This window comes from Harpia harpyja, chromosome 7, assembly GCF_026419915.1.
Source record: "Harpia harpyja isolate bHarHar1 chromosome 7, bHarHar1 primary haplotype, whole genome shotgun sequence".
NCBI lineage: Eukaryota > Metazoa > Chordata > Aves > Accipitriformes > Accipitridae > Harpia > Harpia harpyja.
The window spans coordinates 24651765-24674271 of NC_068946.1; the positions used below are offsets into that span (position 1 = coordinate 24651765).

At 39.8% G+C, this 22507-nt stretch overlaps 1 protein-coding gene across 1 annotated transcript; it reads right to left on the reverse strand.

The window, feature by feature from the left end:
* Window positions 1–1955: 1955 nt before the first annotated feature.
* On the reverse strand, window positions 1956–21614 carry STK17B (serine/threonine kinase 17b). Its single transcript, XM_052792686.1, has 8 exons — window positions 21467–21614; window positions 18538–18693; window positions 14550–14762; window positions 9953–10097; window positions 9580–9706; window positions 8619–8667; window positions 7041–7220; window positions 1956–4982 (listed from the first exon to the last, which is right to left on the reverse strand). The coding sequence occupies exons 2-8, from the start codon at window positions 18657–18659 to the stop codon at window positions 4700–4702; spliced, it is 1119 nt and encodes a 372-aa protein (XP_052648646.1). The 5' UTR covers window positions 18660–18693; window positions 21467–21614; the 3' UTR covers window positions 1956–4699.
* Between the last annotated feature and the right edge of the window lie 893 nt (window positions 21615–22507).

Consider the following 22507-nt stretch of genomic DNA (forward strand, 5'->3'; position numbering starts at 1 on the left):
GTAACAAACATTCCATTTAAGTTCCCTTACACAGTCATTCAGCAAAGGCCATTAGAACTTAACATAAAAGGTAGCACCTCAGTAAATAACGCAAGACATAACTAGACCATTACATATAGGAACATAAACTTTTTATGTATAAAAAACCCCAGGCACATAAAGAGTTCAAGGAAGTCAGCTGGTAAGTTCATGATTCATCAGGAGTAGTCAGCATGGATTCACCAAGGGGAAGTCATGCTTGAGCAACTTGATAAAGTTCTGTGGTGAAATCACTGGCCAGTAAATGAGGGCAGAGCAGCAGACACTGCCTACCTGGACTTTGACACTGTCGCCCGTAAGATCCTCACAGACAAACTCTTGATGTATGGGCTGGATGAGCAGACAGTGAGGTGGACTGAAAACTGGTTGAATGGCCAGGCCCAGGGAGCGGTGATCAGTGGAACGAAGTCTAGATAGAGGCCAGTAACAAGCAGTGTACCCCAGGGGTCAACACTGGACCCAGTCCTGTTTAACATCCTCATTAACGACCTGGTTGAGGGGGCAGAGCATACCCTCAGCAAGGCTGCAGATGACAAAACTGGGAGGAGTGGCTGATACACCAGAGGGTCATGCTGCCATCCAGAGAGACCTCTGCAGGCTGGAGAAACAGGCTGACAGGAACCTCATGAAGTTCAACAAGAAGTGCAAAGCTCTGCACCTGTGGAGGAACAATCCCATACACTGATGCATGCTGGGGCCACCCAGCTGGAAAACACCTTTTGCAGAAAAGGACCTGGGGTCCTGGTGGACACAGAGTTGAACATGACCCAGCAGCATGCCCTTGCCACAAAGAAGGCTATTGGTATCATGGGCTGCATTAGGCAAAGTATCACCATCAGGCTGGTGGAGGTGATCCTTCCCTTCTACTAAGCACAGGAGTACTGTGTCCAGTTCTGGGCTTCTCAGCACATGAGAGACATAGACATACCTGAGAGTCCAACAAAAGGCCACAAAGATGATTAAGGGATTGGAGCATCTCTCCTATGAGGAAAGGCTGAGATAGCTGGGATTGTTTAGCTTAGAGAAGAAGGCTCAGGGGGATCTTACCAACATACATAAATATCTGAAGGGAAGGTGCGAAGAAGATGGAGCCAGGCTCTTGCCAGTGGTGCCCAGTGACAGGTCAAGAGGGAATGGGCACAAACTGAAACACAGGAGGTTCCATCTGGACATAAGTGTTGTGGTTTAACCCCAGCTGGCAACTAAGCCCCACACAGCCGCTCGCTCACTCCCCCCACAGCAGGAGAGGGGAGAGAATTGGAAGAGTAAAAGTGAGAAAATTCATGGGTTGAGATAAAGACAGTTTAATAGGTAAAGCAAAAGTCACACATGCAAGCAAAGCAAAACAAGGAATTCCTTCACCACTTCCCATGGGCAGGCAGGCGTTCAGGATCTCCAGGAAAGCAGGCCTCCATCACGCATAACAGTTACTTGGGAAGACGAACACCATCACTCCAAACATCCCTCCCTGCCACATGGGGTCAGCTGTCCCTCCTCCCAGTTTCTTGTGCACCCCCAGCCTCCTCACTGGTGGGGTGGGGTGAGAAGCAGAAAAGGCCTTGGCTCTGTGTGAGCACTGCTCAGCAGTAACTAAAACATCCCTGTGGTACCAACACTGTTTTCAGCACAAATCCAAAACACAGCCCCATACTAGCTACTATGAAGAATATTAACTCTATCCCAGCCAAAACCAGCACAATAAGGAAATACGTTTTTCACACTGAGTGTGACTGAGCACTGGAACAGGTTGCCCAGAGAGGTGGAGTCTCCTTCCTTGGAGATACTCAAAAGCCATCTGGACATGGTCCTGGCCAACAAGGTCTAGGTGGCCCTGCTTGAGCAGGGGCATTGCACAACATGACTTCCAGAGGTCCCTTCCAATCTCAACCATTCTCTGTTTCTGTGAAAAAATGAAAACACAGTAGTTTTGAAAAAAGGCAAAGTTTTATTTTTTTTAATATAAAAAGGTCATGAACTGCATAGAAATATGACTTCAGTCATCTTAAAATGTTACTCATCACTCATTTACACTTGGTAATTCCCAGTAACATGGCAGGAAGCAAGACGGGCTAACAATTGTCTACAATGTATGTATTTCCATTCAACTGAAGTTATGCATGCACAATAGTATTTTTAAATAAATCAAACACACTGATCCAAATAAAATCTGATTCAAGGTATATTTTAAGTTTATATAAAGTACAAATAAAGTCTTCAAAACTTAACTTCCTTGGATAAGACAAATTTTCATTCATTTAAATTTAAAGATAAGTTAGCTCCAAAAGTAGTAAGAAATGTAAACATCAGATACCATGATAAAAACCTTAAGGAATAACAACTTTGTCATAAAGTGCTGGCATATGCTTTCACCTTTATTTTCCAGATGTTAAAAATAGAATACTAATATACAAAGACTTTCACAAGCTTCCCAGTTGTAATTTCAGTTCAGTAATATTTTTGCAGAATTTTAAAATGTAATGATTTTATAAACATTCTTTTCTACCTTTATCTGTTACAGCTTTTTGACATTTTCTTCTTTATCTTAAGTGAACTTTAACTTCTAAGTATGTATAAAATAGTTTCTATTTTCAATTTACCCAGTTCAAATTGACCTCCATGCTGGTGGAAAAAAACCAAAAGGTTAGATAAGACTCCAACTGGGAAAAGCCAAGGACTTTGAAAAGTAAAGGTATAAGGTACCTGAACACAACCCAACAACTGCCTCCAGCAGAGTAATTTTGTAATTATATGTATTATCAGTATCACTGAAAAAAGTTACATGAGAATTAATACATAGAGGAGACTCAGTGTGGTTCATTTATACCTAGGCATCTGAGCTTCATACATGCTGAATATATCCATTACTTCATTTCAATGAGATTAAGTCTTGGAAAACTTTGACTTCTTCTGACAAACATAAGCTGAAAGATAATCTTACATGCCTTACACCTCAGTTGACTTTTCACTTGTCAACATCAGAGTCACCCAAAATAAAGACAACAGTCCTGAATTCCCCCATCCATTTTGGTGATACATTATATTGAAATCCATTTGTAAAAAAACCTGTTTCTTCTTTGTGTGAAGATAGATAAAATACAACCTTTCACCACTCATTATGTTCACCTCTCAATCTTATGTTGTTCCAAAACCTCAATCTCCCTAACTATTGACAAGTCCACAGGCACACTTGAAAAAGATTATCAGATTGTGGTATTTTATTATACAAAACAAAACAAATCCAAATCAAAGACAATTAAGTCTAAGCTCTGAAGAGTGGAAAATCCCAAAAGTATTTTAAAGTGCCATTCACTTTCAAAATATTTATAAGAGTTTTAATACATTCCCTACACAAAAAGACTTCCAGCCTCAGTGTTACGATTAGGATTTTATCTTGTCAGTATTAGTTTCAGGCTGTTAAGGCATGATTGGTATTTGCTCTAGGTCAAAACTTGACATAAACATTATTTCCTCAGAGCCTAGAAACAGGAAGTGCAAGGGATATAACTTCAAAAAAATAACAAACCCACTAAAACCAAATTTAAAGGCTTGAAACAACTATTAAGTAGCTTGTCTTTAAATACTAACACACTGCAGTCCATTTCTCAGAGCGGGCATGAAGCAAAATTACTATGGATAACAATAATTGACAGAAAGACGCACTGCACTTCTACATTAGAGGGGCACAATGAAAAGCTTTTAATTGCAGCTTCACTGGCAAAAAATGGTTATTTCCATTTTTTTCAGTTACTACTTTTAACTCTAAAGAGGCTTTCTGTTTTGGGGGGGGGGGGGGGGGGGTTTGTTGGTTTGTTTTTGCTTTGTTTTTCTGGGTTTTTGTTTGGTTGGGTTTTTTTAAGATGAGGAATAGGTCCATACAGGTAGACGATACTATTTCAGAGGTTTTATGAAAACAAACTAACAAGTTTATCAAATATTCACATCAGCATGGGACCCTCATCCTCTTCAAATGTAACTTACTGATAAGAAGCAAAGGACCACTAGCACAAGGACTCACAATCTACCAGTTTTCTATTCAAGCATCGCAGAGATGATTTCCAACACAGGAAAACCAGAGTATGCATTGTAATTCCTAAGTGGACCAGATCTGTAAGGCAGAAACATTTCCTTAACTACTAACGATCCTACAGAGAAAGCAGTTTTCCAAATGGCCCCAACAGATGTATCATATTCCCAAAACATACCAACTTCAGCTTCCATTTAAAGCTATGAGAATGGTCACAAGTAAGCTCAGTAAGTCAGCTAGATTCAGTTTCCCTGCTTAGACCAATTTCTTATTAAGGCTAGTCATAAAAGTGTGCATGTATTCAACCACTGTTTGGCAAAGCCTGAGTTTAAACAAACTCATTTTCGGGTTTTAGTTTGTTCACTCTGGCATAATTTTTAGACTAAAACTTGAAAAGTGCAAAAATATTTAATTACATCTTCTTAAAAAAAATAATTCATTTTATTGGTGCAACCACCCCAATTTCTCAGGAGTTAAATCCATTGCCAGCAATGGATAGAAAAGGAAGCACCAGCATAAAAGAATCAAAGTGCATTTCCAGTATGCCAATGCTGCTTGAATTGGCAAGCCATAATCTTATATTCACTACTGGAATAGATTATGCTAAACTCATTTTATAAAAGTCTATATTACACATTAACATACGAAGTCTGTCATGAAGTCTTGGGGATACTGCAATGAATCATCAAAACGGAAACGTTTGGAGACTGTACTGCTGTCCTCTGGAATGTTTTCTTTGTCTTCCTTATTGCTACAGGTACTGTTACAATTGGATTTTACATTCCGCTCTTCTGTGCATTTTGTTGTGTGTCCTGGCATCAGAGAAGAGCAACAGGTTTCTTCAGGGCTACACAGGAGTATGAACTCCCCTTGCTGCAACCACAAATGAGAAAGACAGGCCTCTGCTGTGGGTCTTTCCCTTTGAAAGAGAAAAGGGTAAAGTTACTTAAGTTAATTTCAGAAATACTAAAAACGTAAAACAAGAAATCTTAAGCAGAATTGATGCTAAAGAGTTAGTATCACTGTTTTTCCACCACTACCATGGCTGCTACAAAACAAACCTGACCCTACCACAGTTAAGGTGAAGTATTTAGCAACTACATTTTAGTTGAGCTTCCCCTACTGCTGAATGTCAGAACTGCTAAGCTTTTCATCAGAACAAGGAACAGGTATTTCTCAGCCAGTATTCATAGTCCCTTGGAATGTTTTCAACATTGTGTGTGTGTGTGTGTGTGTGTGTACGTGCTTATGCTTTTGAAGTCCTATGTTTTATACATACCATTGTAAATAGGGAGGCTAATGAATATTCAGTCATTAGGTTTTCAAGGAGAGCCAAATAACATGATGTCATCAACTCTATCTGACATTTTGCAGTGTTTTACTCTTCCAATTCATCTGGTGTAAAACCTTCTAAAATGTAGTTACTACCAAACAAACCACAGACTTACAAAATTGTTCCTTTGGATAACCTAGTATAGTAGCGTCGCGGGGGGAAATGCACCACCACAAATGCTACTAGTTTTCATCATGTTCTGCATTGTTAAATTCCACAGAACTTGCTGGAAATGCAATAGAGCCCACTACTTGTCCTTAATTCTACCAGAACATGTGATTATTTTTTGGTTAGAGAATGGTAACTTTACACAGTTGACTATCTGAGGACAGATTTTTCTTCTTAAGATTCAAAAAGGTATAGTCACCAAGAATTAGAATGGGGAAAAAAAAGTTATTGAGGATATAACAAAGACTTTGAGATGCCCAGAAGCAAGAAAGCAAGTAGAGTAGTAACTGTGACAGAATGTGAAACATCCTGCAGCTCCACTCTAACATTAATCAAAGCAGGCTCTTGATAATTGCTTTCCTCATGATACTATGGTTTTTGTGAATTATTCCAGAGATTGACAAACCCTCTGTGTGAGATGCTAAAATAGAAAAGACTGTTCAGACACAAGTTTATATGGAGTCCTTATTTCATCCAAGTAGGCACTTCACGGATATCATCTCCCATCGTCCCCTCTGATCAAAAAAAACTCTCTCAACCAAACAAGAGGGTCACTCTTGCTTACTGCAGGGACTACTGTCTCACCACAAATGACAATACCTAGCACTATAACTGATAATACCTGATCATGCCTACTAGAACATGACAAACTGACTTTATTAAATATTATTTACCCATATATACCTTTCAGGGTGGTGGGTTTGGGGTTTTGTTTTTTGTTGTTCTTTTTTTTTTACTGCATTTGCTGGTGCAACAGTTAAAAAATATCCAGATTTAACACTATACAGGAAGTGCAGGCACAGTTAATGTCTGTAACTTTCAAAGACTATCTTCTCAAAGTTCAGCTACTTTGAAAGGCCTTGATTAGTCTGAACTCCCAAAGAATGCAAAGTTATGGAAGTGTGCCTTACAAACAAGTAGTTTGTACTTTTGATTGAGAACATTTTTTTTTTAAAGACTGAACATGGCAAACCACTATATATTTCTGAAGAATATATGCTCAGTCAGAAGACTGCCAAGTCTTTATATAAAAATGTTTTAAAGTAGAAAGATACATTAAAGATAAGTCAGGAAACAAGAAAGCACTGCATCAAAAAGATTGCATTTTGTCTCTCCAAACCGTGCAATAAAAGGTTAAGTTATAGACAAGAATGTGACCTTTCTACAATATATTTCATCAGATTTGTTAATAATCTGTCGTCTGAATGAAAACATAAAGAAGTTCAAATTACAAAGTACAAAACTCAGAGCACAAGCCTGACTACAGTAATAGCCAGTGAACCAAAGATCCTTTTCATACGTGATGGAAAAGCATAAACCTACACTTTTAAATATCCAGCTGATAATAGCAATGCATTGTGAAATGTCTGACTGATCATATCAGTGGTATTAAGCTCCCAAATTAACATTTAGTTTTTCTAGGTGCTCCACAAACATAAAGTATAAGATTCTTGCCTGAAGGGGTTTGTTACTTACTCCGGATTTTTTGTGAGAAGTTTTTGAATGAAGTCTTTGGCAGGCTGTGAAACCGACGAAAACGTTTCTTCTGAGTAATCCACATTAACTTGAGATATATTAAGGTAAGTTTCTTGATTATCAGCTCCCACAAATGGAGATTCTTGCGTCAGCAGCATGTATGAAATTACACCTATGTTCCTGAGATAAGAACACAACGTATAATCCTACTAGCACACCTAAACAATACACCCCCCATATTTATTGTGCTGCAGATCACACTTCCTGATGTCTGCCACACTCAGAGAATTAGAAACATCATGTGACATCTCAGTTTTATGTGATTCAAGCATGTATGCACAGGCACACACAAGGAAAGCTATGCATATATCTCAAAGAAGAGATTTTTAAAAATTGCTTACTTTCAATATACCCTTTTCTTCCCATTGAGATCGTTAGGAAAAGCAAATATATCACTTTTACATTCTTGGATACATGGCAATTCTGGACGATATAACTGCAAAAAGATAGACTTTCTAATATGCATGTAAATAAAAACCCATCTTTCACTACAATTCTGGATGAAGTTTCAAAGACTGAAATCTAGTTAACCTTCCTGTACAATTGACATCTGAGTTGTGTTACAATATCCTCTTGCTGAGATGTTTTTCCCTAAGAACATGAGTACCACACACCATGTGATTTATTATAAATCTTAGATGGTTTCTTGATGCATAATAAAAATGGTTTTGTGATCTGATATATCAAACTTTAGTACTCATTACAGTGGGGAAACATGCAGCTGCTCTGTTTGTCATTCTGAGTAGAGCACCAATAGTTTGGTTTTATGTCTTCCCACAAAAGCAGGCAAATAATAAGTGGTTAAAAACCATTCACGAACAGATTTAATTACTATTATGAGTTGAGAATTTCAAAGGAGTAATTAGATCACAGCAACTTTTAAAACTGAATTTTAATTATTTAGATGCTCAAGAAAAGCATAGAAGTATTTTATGTTTTTAAGGAAACATCTCAAAGCTAGCCTTTACACTAACATAGCTCATGAAATTAACAGGCTACAAAGGTATACTTAATAAAGTTGTGGATCAGTTTTAAGATACCTGTCTCATTTTTAATGGCTCATTCTGTAGATAATACTCTAAAGATAAGAAGTACAAAGTTAGAATACTTCTTATCATTTGTATAATAAAATTATTTAAGGATATGAAAGTGGAGAGGGAGGAGTGTCCAAGAGTAGTTAATAACTGAAGCATGTCATCCAACAGTAACTAATACCTAAAGATTGCTATCCAATCATTGTTATCATTCCCTTAGAACAAATACCTATACTCTGCATGCTCAGAAGCCACCTGCATTCCCTTCTAGGTGTGCAATAGACCCATATACAGTAATTCCTGTAAGCCCCAAGTTATATCCTGAGGGGTCCTTCCCCTCCCAACTCTCCCTCTTTTGGTCAGCCTACCAACAGAAGGGTATTCTTGGAAGCCAGATAAAACTGCATCAGAGTCTGGATCTGGCCCCTAGATTGTTAAGTGGTCATGACTACCTCAATAAAATGAATTAATCTATACAACCTACCACATATCTGTAGCTGTGGTAATAGGATCGTAGTTTAAGATTTCTGGAGCTAGAGAAAGAGATGGGGAGAAGAAAAACACTTTAATAGATACATTATTCAAGTGGCCTTGCATCATACGCAACATTTCTGGCAGATTTTTTTGCCAATCATTATTATGAGACTAAACATGCAGTTTCAATAACCAAGTTTATTATTTTCAAGGCACAAGGGTGGAAAAAAATTATTTCCATTTGATTAGACACACCGATGCTTAATTGGTTCACGCTAAAATGGCACTATATGGCCTAAAGTCTATTCTATCCAAGTCCCAAGATATTTTCTAATCAGATGCACAAACATGAAAGATTCTTCTAAGAGGTTTTCAAGTATATAGCTTTTTAAGGGGAATGCATAAAGTCTTCAGCATGTTAGCACTGCAAAGCCAGATGACCAAGCCAATTTTAGGATCAGTGGCTGTTAGCATATGCTAGATAGCAAATTATTTACTACAGAATGAAGCGCTCTTAAAATTTAGTGTAGGCAAATCATTAAGGAATCCTGCTCCTCAGAGAGGGCCAAGTGTTAATGGCAATCTTTCCCTTTCCAAGGAATATTTTAATCTCATTAAATTATCATACTAAAAGGCATTCCTAATTCAAAGAACATTTCTTTTTGCATGCTAATGTTAAATTCTTGTGATTAGAGTAGAAATACAACAGCCAAAATTTCTTGTTGATTTAACAAGCTGCATCACAGCAAATATTATAGCATGAAATTAAAGGTGCACCTGTTGGTATAATTTGGGATTTTTTTGGGTGCAAATATTTGTTGACTACGCTAAAAAAAGAGCAGCTCAAAACACGTTGCCTTGTCCAGACGTTCTTTCTCCAGTAATGACTGATAAGTTGATGTGCATTACATGAACTGTTTCTGTTTTCTCAAAACCACACGTCAGAAATTGTGCAAGCAACTCTTCCATACCTAGATACTCTGTTGTTCCCATGATCTGGCGCAGTTCACTACAATTCTCAAGCTTCCGAGACATACCAAAATCTACAATTTTTACATCACCAAGAGGATTGACACTGCTGAGCAAAATATTTTGCGGCTAGAATAGAAAAGATTTAATTCTCAATTAATAAAATACAAGCCACAAAAAATCCCAATGTACTAAATGACATTTCAGCTTCTATTATGCAATGCTTATTGCTAAATTTTATTTTTAAAAATTATTTAATCTCTAATACCTAATCTCCTTTTTCTCCTCATTTTTGTTATGTATTTAACAAATGACTTTATCATAATACTAAATTGAAGATAAGATACTAAAACAAAAAGTCTGCTGCAGCCTCACCTTTAAATCAAGATGAACAATATTGTTTTCATGCAAGCAGCAAAGTCCTTCAAGTATTTGTCTTATAAGTCTTACAATATCCCTTTCACCAATTCTGTCATCCAGATCTGGGACACACAAGTCAAATATTTCTCCTCCAGCAGCACTGAAACACATTCGAGAACACTTATGTATTAAGTTTGAATTTTCAAGCTTAAGTGAGGAAAAAAATTTATACATAGTACCTATTTACATAATATCTATTCATATTCTCAGAGAGGCTGTGAATATTGTTATTACTATTTCCCCCCCCCCTTTTTTTTTTAAACACACACTTATGCCAAGACACATCATATAAGCACTTAGAAAAGAAAAAAAAAAGTCTGATGATGCTTTTTCTTTCCTCACAGCTGGCAACAGCAGTTGAGACAGTGAAACAGAACTTTGTGGCTGACAACCTCATAATGCTTTGGTACCCTCAAGCATGCTTTCCTGTAAGCGAGTGTGAAGATGCCTTCAGGAAGATGAGTTCTATCATCCTTCTCTTCAAGTCAAATCTAAGATTTCTTCCATTAGACCAGTTCCATAAATAATTCAAATGAAGAAAGCCCAGCAGTATTCCTATTCTCTGAATTTGGGAGTTAAAATTACCGTTTTTTAAATGATGTGCCTGTGGTATAAACGTAAGAACAGCTAGAGCTACTGAAGAGTATTTCTAGAGTAGGAGGAAACTGCATACTTGCCACCCTAGGTCCTGCCATTCTGATGGAAGACTAAAAATCAGAGAGGTACCAGGAAGAAAATCTAGCATTCTGCTGCTGATTAAATATACAGTTGCCTAGTCAGTTAGTGAGCAGTATCTTTCAGAACTCTAGTAGACACAGAATATTCAGAAATACAAGGACTCGGCTCTGTCGCTTTCACATCGACCATTTCCACAGTAACAACAAAGATGAGATTGACAAGCTTCATGTTTTCACACAGCATCTCAAATATATTTTCCTCAGAAAAAGGCTGTTGTTTATTTACAGAAAACCCTACTATTAGTACAGCATAAAGGAAGCATGGAAATAACCATGTTGCATGTGGTTTATTAGTTACACTTCTACACTTTGCCACAGTGTCAGCTGTTTCCTTTCGTGCTGGGTTTGAAATCATTATTCAGCCTGCTCTAACTGCCTGAATTTTCTCTCTCTCAAGGATAAACAGCTACCTCAAAACTACAGATCAGTAAGCCTGAATTTCATCATTAGCAAAATGACAGCACCTAAAAAAAGTTAGATAATGGACAACATGGATAAACACAGTCACTAACCTGCTGGAGCTATGTGAGGTGCCAGTAATACCTCCCCTAGTTGCCTTTATGACAAAACGTAGATGAGGGGAAGAGCAGTGGATGTCATTTACTTAAACTAGGTTTTCAACACTGTCTTCCACAGTATTCTTGTATCCAAGTTACTACATTATGGTCTGGATGGGTGGACACCTGGATGGGTAAAGAGCTGAACAGCTCTGCTGAAAAGGATTTGGGAGTCCTCACAGACAGCGAGCTGAATGCAGCAAAGAAGGTGAGCAGCACTTTGGGCTGTAACAACAGAAGCACAGCCAGCAGGCTGAGCAAGTGACTCTACCCAGCACCCTAGACCACAGCTAGAACACAGCATCCTGTTTTTGGCTCCCCAGTTCAAGGAAGACATTAACAAGCAAGTTCAGCACCAACTGAGAAAGCAAGTAAAAGAGCACCAGATGACCTGTACCATACATAAATGTAAGATATCTTCAGAAAAATAACCTAATAGAATCCTACACAAGGCCAAACTTTGAACTGGCAGGTACAGCTCAGGAAATTTTGATTGACAGCTCTTTGAAATAAATGGACTGATGTGCAGAGCAGTCAAAACAAAAGCCAACATACATGGCTATCATCAGGAGGGCTACTGGGCATAAAATGCAGCAAAATGATGCTCAGTATAAAACCATAGCATGTAGTTCTGGTTTCTGTATCTTCAAGAAGCATGTAAGATCAGTGAAGATACAGAGAAGGGCAAGTAAGAGGAGAGACAGCTGCTTTACAAGAAACCAAAGAGAAACCATTCAGTTTGGATAGAAGATTGTGGGGGAGTCTATGAATGAGGCTTACAAAAACACTCAAGCTGGTTTACGGATGAACAAAGAACTGCTATTCACCAAACCCCACAGTATGAGAACTAGGAGGCACCTGATGAAACTAGCTGATTAGTTTAAAACAGGTAAAACAAAGTATTTCTTCACACAGCAGGTAATGAACATCTGGAATTTACTACCACCGAAGTAGACTGTATCAAACAGATTCACAGACTACAGGTCCATAAACAGACACTAAAAGGAACAGGCGGAGAGGTATCCTTGGTACAATACCTCTGGTTGCTGGGACAGTGCAAAGAGAGTGGACAGCAAAAAGTGGACAGGCTCGTACACTCCTTAGCTCTTCCTAAATAGCATCTCCCTATAGCCATTGCTGGAAACAGCAACAGATTAGACAGACCCTTGATCTGACCCTGTAGAGCTTAGTTCTTCAAGGAGCAAAACTAGCTAGATTTGAAAATTAGTACAGCTGCCTGGTACAGCTGTAAAATGAGTTAGTACAGCTGCCAGGTTTCTCTCTGAATAACTGGATTCCTCCAATTACCTTTGACCCTCAGATTAGAAGAGTAACAACCTCCATTGTGGGGCTTTTGAAAAAGTATTCACATCTTTAGTAATTCCCTCTACAAAGATGGCCTTATTAAGAACTAGCAACCATTTCTCTCCTTTATTTACAAAAGGTGCGCTTACACAAACTGATTCTTACTACTACATCTTCCAAAGAACCCCACCAATACAATCCAACAACAGTGAGGACCATGTGTAGGAAGAAAAATACAGCTAAATGGGAAATGTCTATCAACTATTTTATGATTAAGAGACTCAGTTCTTGCAATTCTTTTGAAGTACTGCTTCAGAGTTCTGATAATGAGAAACAAACAAACAAAGAATTATCTGTGTATTCTGCTACAGAAGGACACAATTTAAAAGCGCGTTCAGCCCTCTGCTTATCCCAAAAGAACTAGGAACACTTACTGCAAGACTTCTGAACACTACTACAAGGTAGACCATTAACACCAATGTAGTATGAGGAAGTTGTTTCATTACTGAGCTTTAATAAGCAAGACAGAGTTAGCTGAGCCGAAACAGAAGCCGGAAAATCAGTATGGCTTTTATGTGAGCTTGCACTTGTTCTTGATAAGAAGTTCAAAACTTGTCATCTGGACTTTGTCTTTACTTCTACATTATTTAATATTTTAGCCTTCTCAGAACAACAAATAATATGTTACAGATCATCTAGTTCCAGGAAAAAAGCTTTTTTTTTTTTTTTTTTTTTTTTAAAGATTATCTAGCTACATTCTTTGGAAAATTTGAAGGAATTTATCATGGTGCATGCAGACCACCATTAACAGCTCTTCAAATACTTTGTACATGAAACTTCAATCCTAGAGATTCTGAATTAATTTCACAAACTGCATTTTTGTTCCTTATATTCCAAACAAAACTTCACACATACAGATAATTCAAATTAAAATTGAATTCCCAAATTAGAGTCGTTTTCAGAGCTAATGAGAAGCCACAGGGACATCTAAAAAGATATGGGAATTTTGGAGGAAACAGTTTCAAAAGCCAAACAGTTTTAAAACAAAACTACTAAATTTAGAAGCTCAGAAACCGCAAAGGAATTGCGAGTTTTCAGTCACCAGAAAGGATCAAGCGGTGACTGAAGCTCACAGAACATGGATGAGCTCATCTCCTCTGAAATCTGTGTACTTGGTATCAGTGGCTACTATTATTTTTTTTTTATTTTGTATGATTTAAGATGCATCCAAGCACTATGCACTTTCTATGGGATTCAAGAACATCGTCTCTGATCAGCTTGCATGAAAGATTCTTTAAGGGGGGGAAAAAAACCCAAAACAAACACCCTAAAGTTTGTATTCAGGTTTTATATTAGGTTAGCCTGACCTGAAAATTGATCAGAGCTTTTCTTACAAAAATCCAACTAGCAGAAGAAATAACCTGCTCAAATTAAACAGGCAAGTTTTAACCAAAATTACCCTCCAGAGATAAAGGCACAAAAAATATTTCAATTTGAAATTGAGTGAAGTTGTCTATGAAACTGAATTATGCAGTGAGAAGAAAGAAGAATCTCTTTTTATTTTTTGATAGCTTTTTGTAAAAAAAATATTAAAATCTTGCAATCTGTTTTTTAAAATTGAGTACAGAACTACCATAAGTTTTAGTGTATTTTGGTTTATGTCTTATTCCATATTGTTTGACATAACTCATTAGCTGTGGACGTAACAAAACACATGTACAAAACCAAAGATTCAAATTAACACCAACTGATTCAACTCTTGTATTTACATGAGAATAAATCATACCAAAAAAGTCCCTAAGAGCTTATTTAGTATATCATAATGAAATATTAGCATAATGCATACAGTGTACTGTTGTAATTCTTCTGGGTGTTCAGGCAACTCATGCAAAAACTAGCATATAGACAGATTTGTAACTACAAATGTGGAACATCTGATGAAGGCATACTTACTATTCCAACACTAAAATGATTTCATTTGCTGTTTCATAGACTTCATGGAGATTAACTATGCGAGGATTAGCTTTCATTAATTCAAGCACAGCAATTTCGTGAAGAATCTCTGCTTTGCAGTCTTGGCCTCTTCTTCTTTTCTTCAAAAATTTAGCTGCATACTCTTGGCCTGTGGATTTAGCTATACATTTTCTAACCACAGCACATCTTCCTCTACAAAATAAAAGGGAAAACATTAAGACCTAAGACATAAGAAGTATGTAAATTGCCATTAGAAATAAAAAGGCACGGCAAATAATTGGAAACTAAAAAAAAAAATTACCAGGGGAATGCCACGTTTGGCCTGTTCTTACACTATTCCCTGAACATTCACTTTCAGCCACTGTAGGAGAAAGGATACTAAGCTAGATGAACCTTTGGCAAGACCCAATACAATTCCCTTTATACAGACTAGCTAAACATTAAATCAGAGTATCAGGTTACATGGACATTCTCACTGTAAGATAACAGAGTCATAGAATAAATCGGGTTGGAAGGGACTTCTGGAGGTCTCTAGCAAAACCTCCTGGTTAAAACAGGGCCAGCTACGAGATGCTACCAAGCTGCTCAGGGCTTTGTTCAGGTTGGCAATTTTGTATTAAAAAAAACCTCAACCACATTATAGCACCTACAGGATAAAGTAATAAACAAAGCAAAACCCTGTGAAATGTAGAGAATGAACACAGAAAATAAAGCATATTTGTATGCTGGGGTAGGGGGGAAGGTCTTCAGTGCAGAAAATTTTAGATTCATAAAGAGAATTTCCCTCCACAAATCATGTAGTACTGCTAAAAAAAAAACCCCAGGTATCTGCAAAATGTTTAAAAACATCTTAACAGAAAAACACCAACTACTCAGCATTCTCTTTCTCAAGTACAGTTAGACAAAGTGTGTTGCTTTATTTCCTAGCCAACTGTTTAGGTATGGAAACAAAAATGTATTTTGGCAAAGAAATGTTTTTAAAAGAAAACCACATACTGTAGTTAAAACACCAAGCTGACCTTTTAAAAAATTAGGGGAAAAAATGCAGTTTTTTAAGCCAAGTTATAAACTCCTGAAAAAACAGTTTTATAATCACAAGTTTTGCATTCCCAGAAATGGCTAGTTGCATATTTGCAAAGTGTTTTCAAATGATACAAGAAACATTATTTAAAAAAAAAAAAAAAACAAACCAACTGGAAGGGCTAAAATAGTGTAAAGTTCTAAAAACAGTTATAAAACCATGTTCAAAGAATGAGATCTACACTTACGTCTTCGAAAAAAACCAACGCCTTTCCATGCATGTTTTTTGTTACCACAGCATACTAAGAACAAACTTATTGAAGAAGCCCAGTATGAGCTATCTGAGCTGTGCTTTTTGAACTAAATTAGCTTCTTTTGTAGAAAAGACTTATGTTGCCCTGCAGGCTTTGCCTTTCTTCTGGTGCAAAAAACTCTATGCCTAAAAGGAACATCTCAAAAAAACCAACAAAACAAAACAAGGAATGTCTGAGGCTTTTTGAAAAAATTTAGACTTCAGTATTTCATCAAAAAATGTACAAGCATCCCATGAAAAATCAGGTTTCCATTTGCAAATAACCATGTTAAGTACAGTTTGTACAAATCTGGCTGAATTATTAAACATGTAAAGTTGACCATTAATCATACTGCTATCACTTATTTAGAAATCAACAAAACAGCTTCTCTGCATCATTTATTTCAACATCAATTAGTTGTAGGATTTCTTCATCCTTTTTTTAAAGCACTACATTTAGAAAAGTAATAGTACAAAACTCAAAAGAAAAATTAAAGAGGCAAAAGTTATTTACAGTTTGATACTTGCACACTCTTCATTTTAGCAACTATTTGTAAGCCTGAAATGGCCAAGTCCTTCCCCAATTGTTAAACCAGCTTATTACTGCAGAGCATTTTAAGTTATTGAGCTAAATTTTGTAATATACCAAAGTTTAAGATACTCCCCCCCACAGTTTACGTTCTCATTTTAACATCACATCACCTTGCCAACCACAAAAGTTTCTCTGAAATCGAAAAGGGGAACTGTTTCGGTTTCATGAGAACAGCAAGATCTTCCCCGATAGTTTTTGCACATCTTCCTTCTAGTTGCTGCAGGTGTAACAGCTTTGAAGGGTCAGTGGTATCTCCAGATTGATGATGTAAGAATTTCCACTTGTTTATACTGTATTTGTAGTATGCCAATTATTAAGACAAAATTATTAAGACAAAAATTGTTTTAGAGCAGTGGAATTTCTCTGGAAATGCAAAAAAAGTCACATCTGAAGTTCTGCACCAAAGCAAGCAAAGTGGTTCCCACTCCTTGCTGCCTGCAAAGCAACTGCTTAACCATCACATTTTACAGCCCAGTTTTACAAGATAAAAACTGATTTCGAGTTGTTTTCATATCCCAAGTTATAAACCACAGAAATTCAGCTACTTCAAAAGACGCCAAGCCATCCACACACTGGGGACAAAACTACTTAACCCACTAAACAGAACCTGCCTGCTTCATGACTCAGTGTCTTAAATACCAAAGGACTAAAAGATAAAGGTGTGGGAGGAAGAAATGGGACTTGGGAAGCTTAAGAAGAGAAGAACAAAAGTAACCTGAACAGGAAGAAGAAAACTGCAAGTGAAAAGAAAAGCATATTAAATCTTTTAGAGAAGCTACAAAGAAAGGTGGATTTTACATCACTTACACTTCCTACGTTTAAAAAAAATAAAAATGCACACAATGTTAGGCCAGGAAAAGTCAAAAGTATGTTTGTATGTTTGGAAAACATACTACTATGCTTCTGTTTCTTTGCATTTTAGCACTTGTTTTGTTATGCCTGGTTTTGCATGTACGGAAAGTATTAAAGACTGTGTTTTGGAATCCACACAAAATCTATACTTCTGTTTGCTTTAGCCATCATCTCACAGGTATGTACAATTTGAAAATCCAACATGTTAAGAATACTGGAGTTCTAGAGGACGGTGCATATAAATTACTTCTGTCAAGCCTAGAATTCAAAACTAGAGCTGACAAAGGGGTAAGAAAAGAGGAATGTTATGGGCTGCAAGGTGCACTTTCATAAAAGTGTACCAGATAAAGCACATGCTAGGAAAAAAAACAAACCAAAACAAAACAAGAGAACAATGAAAGCCAAAGAGCTTACAAAATCACATGTAGAAGAGCATCTTTGCTGACAAAACAAGTTGCAGGTGCAAAAGATCGCTATGTAGCACAGCAAGGCACAACAACTGTAAAACTGGAGCTTGGAAACATGACCATAGCATTACGTTTGCATGGCTTTATACCCAGTTCACTGAATATTTTCAAGGTATGAATTAACGCAGTGATTTCAAAAAAGCATTAATTCAGATATCTGAAACAGTATCATAAGTGCCAAGGGTTTTTTTAAGTTTTATTTCCTATTTTACTGCTGCAAACATGAGCAAGGGAAGCAGGCCGCAAAACTACCCTGAAACAGCAGGTTGTTAGAAACTTAGGCTAACTGCTTGAGGGTGGGAGGGGGAGAGAAAAAGGTCTTTGTTTTCTGGACTTCAAAAAACTCAACCAAACAACGGGAACAACCAACTCAAAAATCCCCATTCTTTGTCTTGCAGTATTACCCTATGTCATCTCTTCTTTAGTTTATGTACCTGGAATGTGATGTGTGACTAGACAGGGGAAATGGAAGAAAAGGAACATAATCCCAGATCTACATGACTATGAAAACAGGCTAAATCCCTCTGACATGGAAAAGGCTGGCAACTTATGTCTCACTGTACCTTCTCCTGGCCCCTAGAGAACCCGTTGGATACTGCAAAGAAGGGGATGGCAAAGGAGTGAGGCATACTTCATTCCTCATCTACTACCATAAAAGTTTGCCAGAAAAGGTCTATCATTGCACAAATTCTCCTGCAGCAGAAATTCCTCTTACTAAAATAAAATAAATAGGAATAATCTTACCTTCCTAGCTCTTTTGATTCAAGCATATAAAAATTGTGGAAATTGTCTGTCTTGATTTGTGTCTGCAGAGATGTGGCTAACAAGCCAGAAAGGCTTTTATTCTCCAACTTTCTCCTCGACATAGTCAGGAACAGGTCTCTCTCTTCTAACAGTCACCTGTTAAAGCAAACCAATTATGAGTTTTGGAAGTTCCAGAATTACAGCACAGGAAAGTATACAAATACTAGAGTTCAGGTCTATCAGACTAGAATAGCCTTAAGTTTGTTCAGTAGTGACCTGCAAACAACATATTTAATCACCATAAAAATAAAAGCTGAAAGGAATACTAATCAAGACATGCTAAGAAAATTAATTGAAAGAGGGTTTGGTTTTTTTTATTTAAAAATTTTAACATTTGAGATAAGTTGGGCTTTTCCCTCCTGGAGCACATCCGTAACATATTAGGGATAAGCTTCAGTTCCAGTAAAAATGCTGATAACTACTTAACTATTAATCACATGTACTTTTTTTTTTTTTTTTAAGCCTTCTGAAAATAAGCTTTAACTCTTCTTTGGATTCTGGGTAAATTCCAGCAATTCCCTTAAGTTTACACTTTTAACTGGTATCCCTGGGGGACTTAACCAAAACTCCTTCCTGTCTGTTGTCTGCAACACAGCAGGAATAACTAACCACGTTTTTTTTCCAGTGGGAAGATTCACATTTCTTATTAAACTCACTCATAGCTCATCCAAGTTTCATTTTAATGCTTGACTAATTGTCAGAATGCAGCATGAATGGACAACATCCTCTTTGCAAGTTCAGATCATTTAGAACCAAATGATGCAGTAAACCTGATTAAATTGCCTTAATAAACTAGTAGAACAGCACATTATGAAGGTACACATGCCCACATTATTTCTACTACTGTTTTTTAAAAAAAAAAAAAAAAAGCCAAACAGTAAAAATATTGGGTTTTGGCATTTACATTTATAGGCCTGAAGCGTCTCTTCAGGTGAAATGCAAAAGCAAGGCAGAAAAAGGTTACTGAAGGTTAACAGAAGTCTTAATTGATGGTTTATTTTAAGTTAAAGAGTAGGTTTACCTTTAGTAGTGAAGGAAAAAAAAATAATCAAAAGGCAAATTATGGTTCAGATATAGTTAAATTTACAAATACACTTTCAGTTTTCAAATGACAGAAGTGTACTATCAGAGACTTCTGGAGGAGCACTTGAACTAGTTACAATTCAAATATAATCCAGGATCCGTCAACCATTGTTCAAATTACCAGTTTTTGGAACATGGATACTCCTATTGGAACTATTTGAATTTAAATCGTGATTCACGCTTTCGCAGGAAAAAAAGTTCTATACGGTTTAAGAGTATCTTCAAAGCTTCACTTGATAAGCATAAAAGAGCTTCTTAAAAAATTATCAAGGGGTCACAGTACAATCTAACATACAAGTCTTTCAATCACCTTGTTTCTAACAAACATGCATTGCTTTCTTCCCCGATTATATCACAGCTGATAATTTAAGAGACTGATTCAGATGGCTGAAATTTTACATGACTCTCCTTAGAGCTGTATTCACTAAATACAGTTTAACAGTTAAAGTTATCTTGTTACTGTAGTACTCCAGCACAAAAAGATTTATTTATATCAGACAATTGACCTAACTGCCTAAGAGCTTACTATTATCAAATTTATTATGTAAGCTTTCATTCCCTATCATTATTCTTAAAGAGTCATTATTAAGGAGAACGTTTGTCTTATGTTGAATTAACTTTGTTCTCTGGTAAGACATCACATCTCCTCTTTTTAGTTTAGTATCATCAAGAATACAGAAAAAAATATATTCATAGCAGGCAACAACTCACAAACAGGCGCATAATCTATTCAGGAGAATGAGATCCAATTTCAAATCCAATTAGCTATGAAAAAAGGCACAACTTCTAATACATTATTTCCAAAATTAAAAGGGATACCTGCATTGTTACACATTACACCAAAAGCCCTACGTAGCAGACATTAGAAGTATGGATCTCAAATCTGCGAGCTTCCCATTAGAGAGAAAACTTCCCACTAAACTACCTTTAACTGGGTAAAAAAAGGTCACTTCGTTTAACTACTTCCAAAAAAGTCAAGTCCCTGCTCCGGGCTAGGAAGACGTTCAGCACAGAAGGACCACTGACGAGCAGCACCAGGACACTAGGCGACACTGCAGGGCCCGCACCTCCCTCGCCGGCGACGGCTGGCGGGCACCCGGCGCCCCGCCGGGGCCAGCGGAGCGGCGAGCCCCGCGGCGACCTGCGCGGCCGGCCGCGTCTCCCTCCGCTCACCGCCAGCCGCGGGAGAGGGCCGCCCCCGCACGCCTCCTCACCTCGGCCGCGGTTTAGCCTTTCGGCGGTGACCTGCCCCACGCCGCAGCCAACGCTAAGGCAGCGTTAGACTGCGAGGCGGAGAACAGTACTCGCGGTCACCCCAGGCTCCCCTGCAGGAGGGGCAGCGGCGGAGCCATATCCCGCACTCTCGTCCCCTCGCCGCACACCCGGGCCGACCACCCCCCTCCGGAGAGGTCTGAAGGACACGAAGCGCTCCCTTCGCCTCCGCCCTGCCCTGCTCCCGGTTGCTACCGCAAAGAGAGCTCCGCGGGCGCTGCCCGCTCCCGAGTGTGCCGAAAGCCGGTGGGGACGGGCCGCCGGCGTCAGGGCGGGACCCGGCCCAGGGTATCCGCGGTACACCCCAACAAGCCTCACGGGCATCCCCGCGCCCCGGGGTGCCGCCGCTAGCGCTCCCCGAGGTGGGGAGACGCGCACCGGCGAGATTCGACACCGGGTGGGGGAGGCGATACACGCTCCCACCGCCCACCTACCGCCCCACCGGATCCGCCCGCCCGCTCTCATCCGCGGCAGCTGAAGCCCGGAGCTGCGACCCCAGCTCAGGCACCCTCACCTCTCTCCGCCGGACTCCCAAGAAACCCCTCACGGGCCAACGGTCGCCACAACGGCCCGCGCACCCGCCAACCGCCGCGCCCGCACCGTCGGCGTTTGAAAAGCGCAGCCCGGTAGATGTGGCTGCCCCGGCTGCGCCCGCCCGGCCCGCCCACCTCGGCCGCAGAGAGCCAATCCGCACTCAGCGGGGCCAGCCATCCGCCCGGCGATTGGTGGGTCGCCCTCCGCCCGGGGAGCGCCCCCGCCCGGCTGCCCTCGCCCCTCGAAGGCACCCGGGGTGGGGGTGGGGGGTGGCGGCGCGGGGCCCCTGCCGGTGACGGCTGAGGCTGAGGCGGCCGGAGCGGCAGGTGCCGCCTGCCCGACCCGCCGCCTCCTCGCCCCGCTCTTTCCTGCGAGCCGAGGGGGCGCCGCCAAGGCGGCGAGGACGCGCTCCTGCTCTTCCTCCTCCTTCTCCCGCGGTGCTGGGAGACGCGGCCTTGCCCGGCCCCGCTGAGGCGGACCGGCCGCCTTCCCGCCCCCCTCCCCCCCAGCGCCCCGGGGTGGTGTTGGACAGGGCCGGCCGGTTGTTTGGGCGCCAGCGGGGGACCGGAGCGGGGCCGTGTGCCGCCGGCTGACGGCCGGCCCGCGTCCGGGACAGCTGCAGGAGAGCCATTTTGTTTCACCGCCTGACGGAGCGCAGTGTGGGGAGAGCCGCCGGTTCGGGCGAGATGCAGCGATCACATCTCCTAGGCAAAGGGCTGCATTTCATCTAGACGCTGTACTGAGGCTTTTCGGTGTGTACGCTGCCTCCAGCACCAGAACAAAGGGGAAAGGTTGAGGCACGGGGGTAGCGCAAGGTGCATGAGGTGCGGCGGGGCAGAGGTCAGCGGCATGGCCGCTGCCCGGGCGCGGCGCCGGTGCCGGGGAGGCCGCCCGGGTCAGCAGCGTTCCCTTTCTTTTCTGGCCTAGTGTAGCTGGGGATCTGACACAGAAACCCACAACCACAGTAACAAAACTCGCGTGCACTTACCAGCAGCGACTGCACGCGGTTAGGCTTTTCATG

What these genes read in the sequence shown, in the direction of transcription:
- STK17B (XM_052792686.1), bottom strand. Translation starts at nt 18,659, where the DNA reads ATGTCGAGGAGAAAGTTGGAGAATAAAAGCCTTTCTGGCTTGTTAGCC. An exon ending in GAATCAAAAGAGCTAGGAAG is followed by an intron (nt 14,763 to 18,537) that starts GTAAGATTATTC and finishes TTTATTTTGTAG; the next exon opens with AGGAAGATGTGCTGTGGTTA. An exon ending in ATCATTTTAGTGTTGGAATA is followed by an intron (nt 10,098 to 14,549) that starts GTAAGTATGCCT and finishes AATGTGTTTCAG; the next exon opens with TGCTGCTGGAGGAGAAATAT.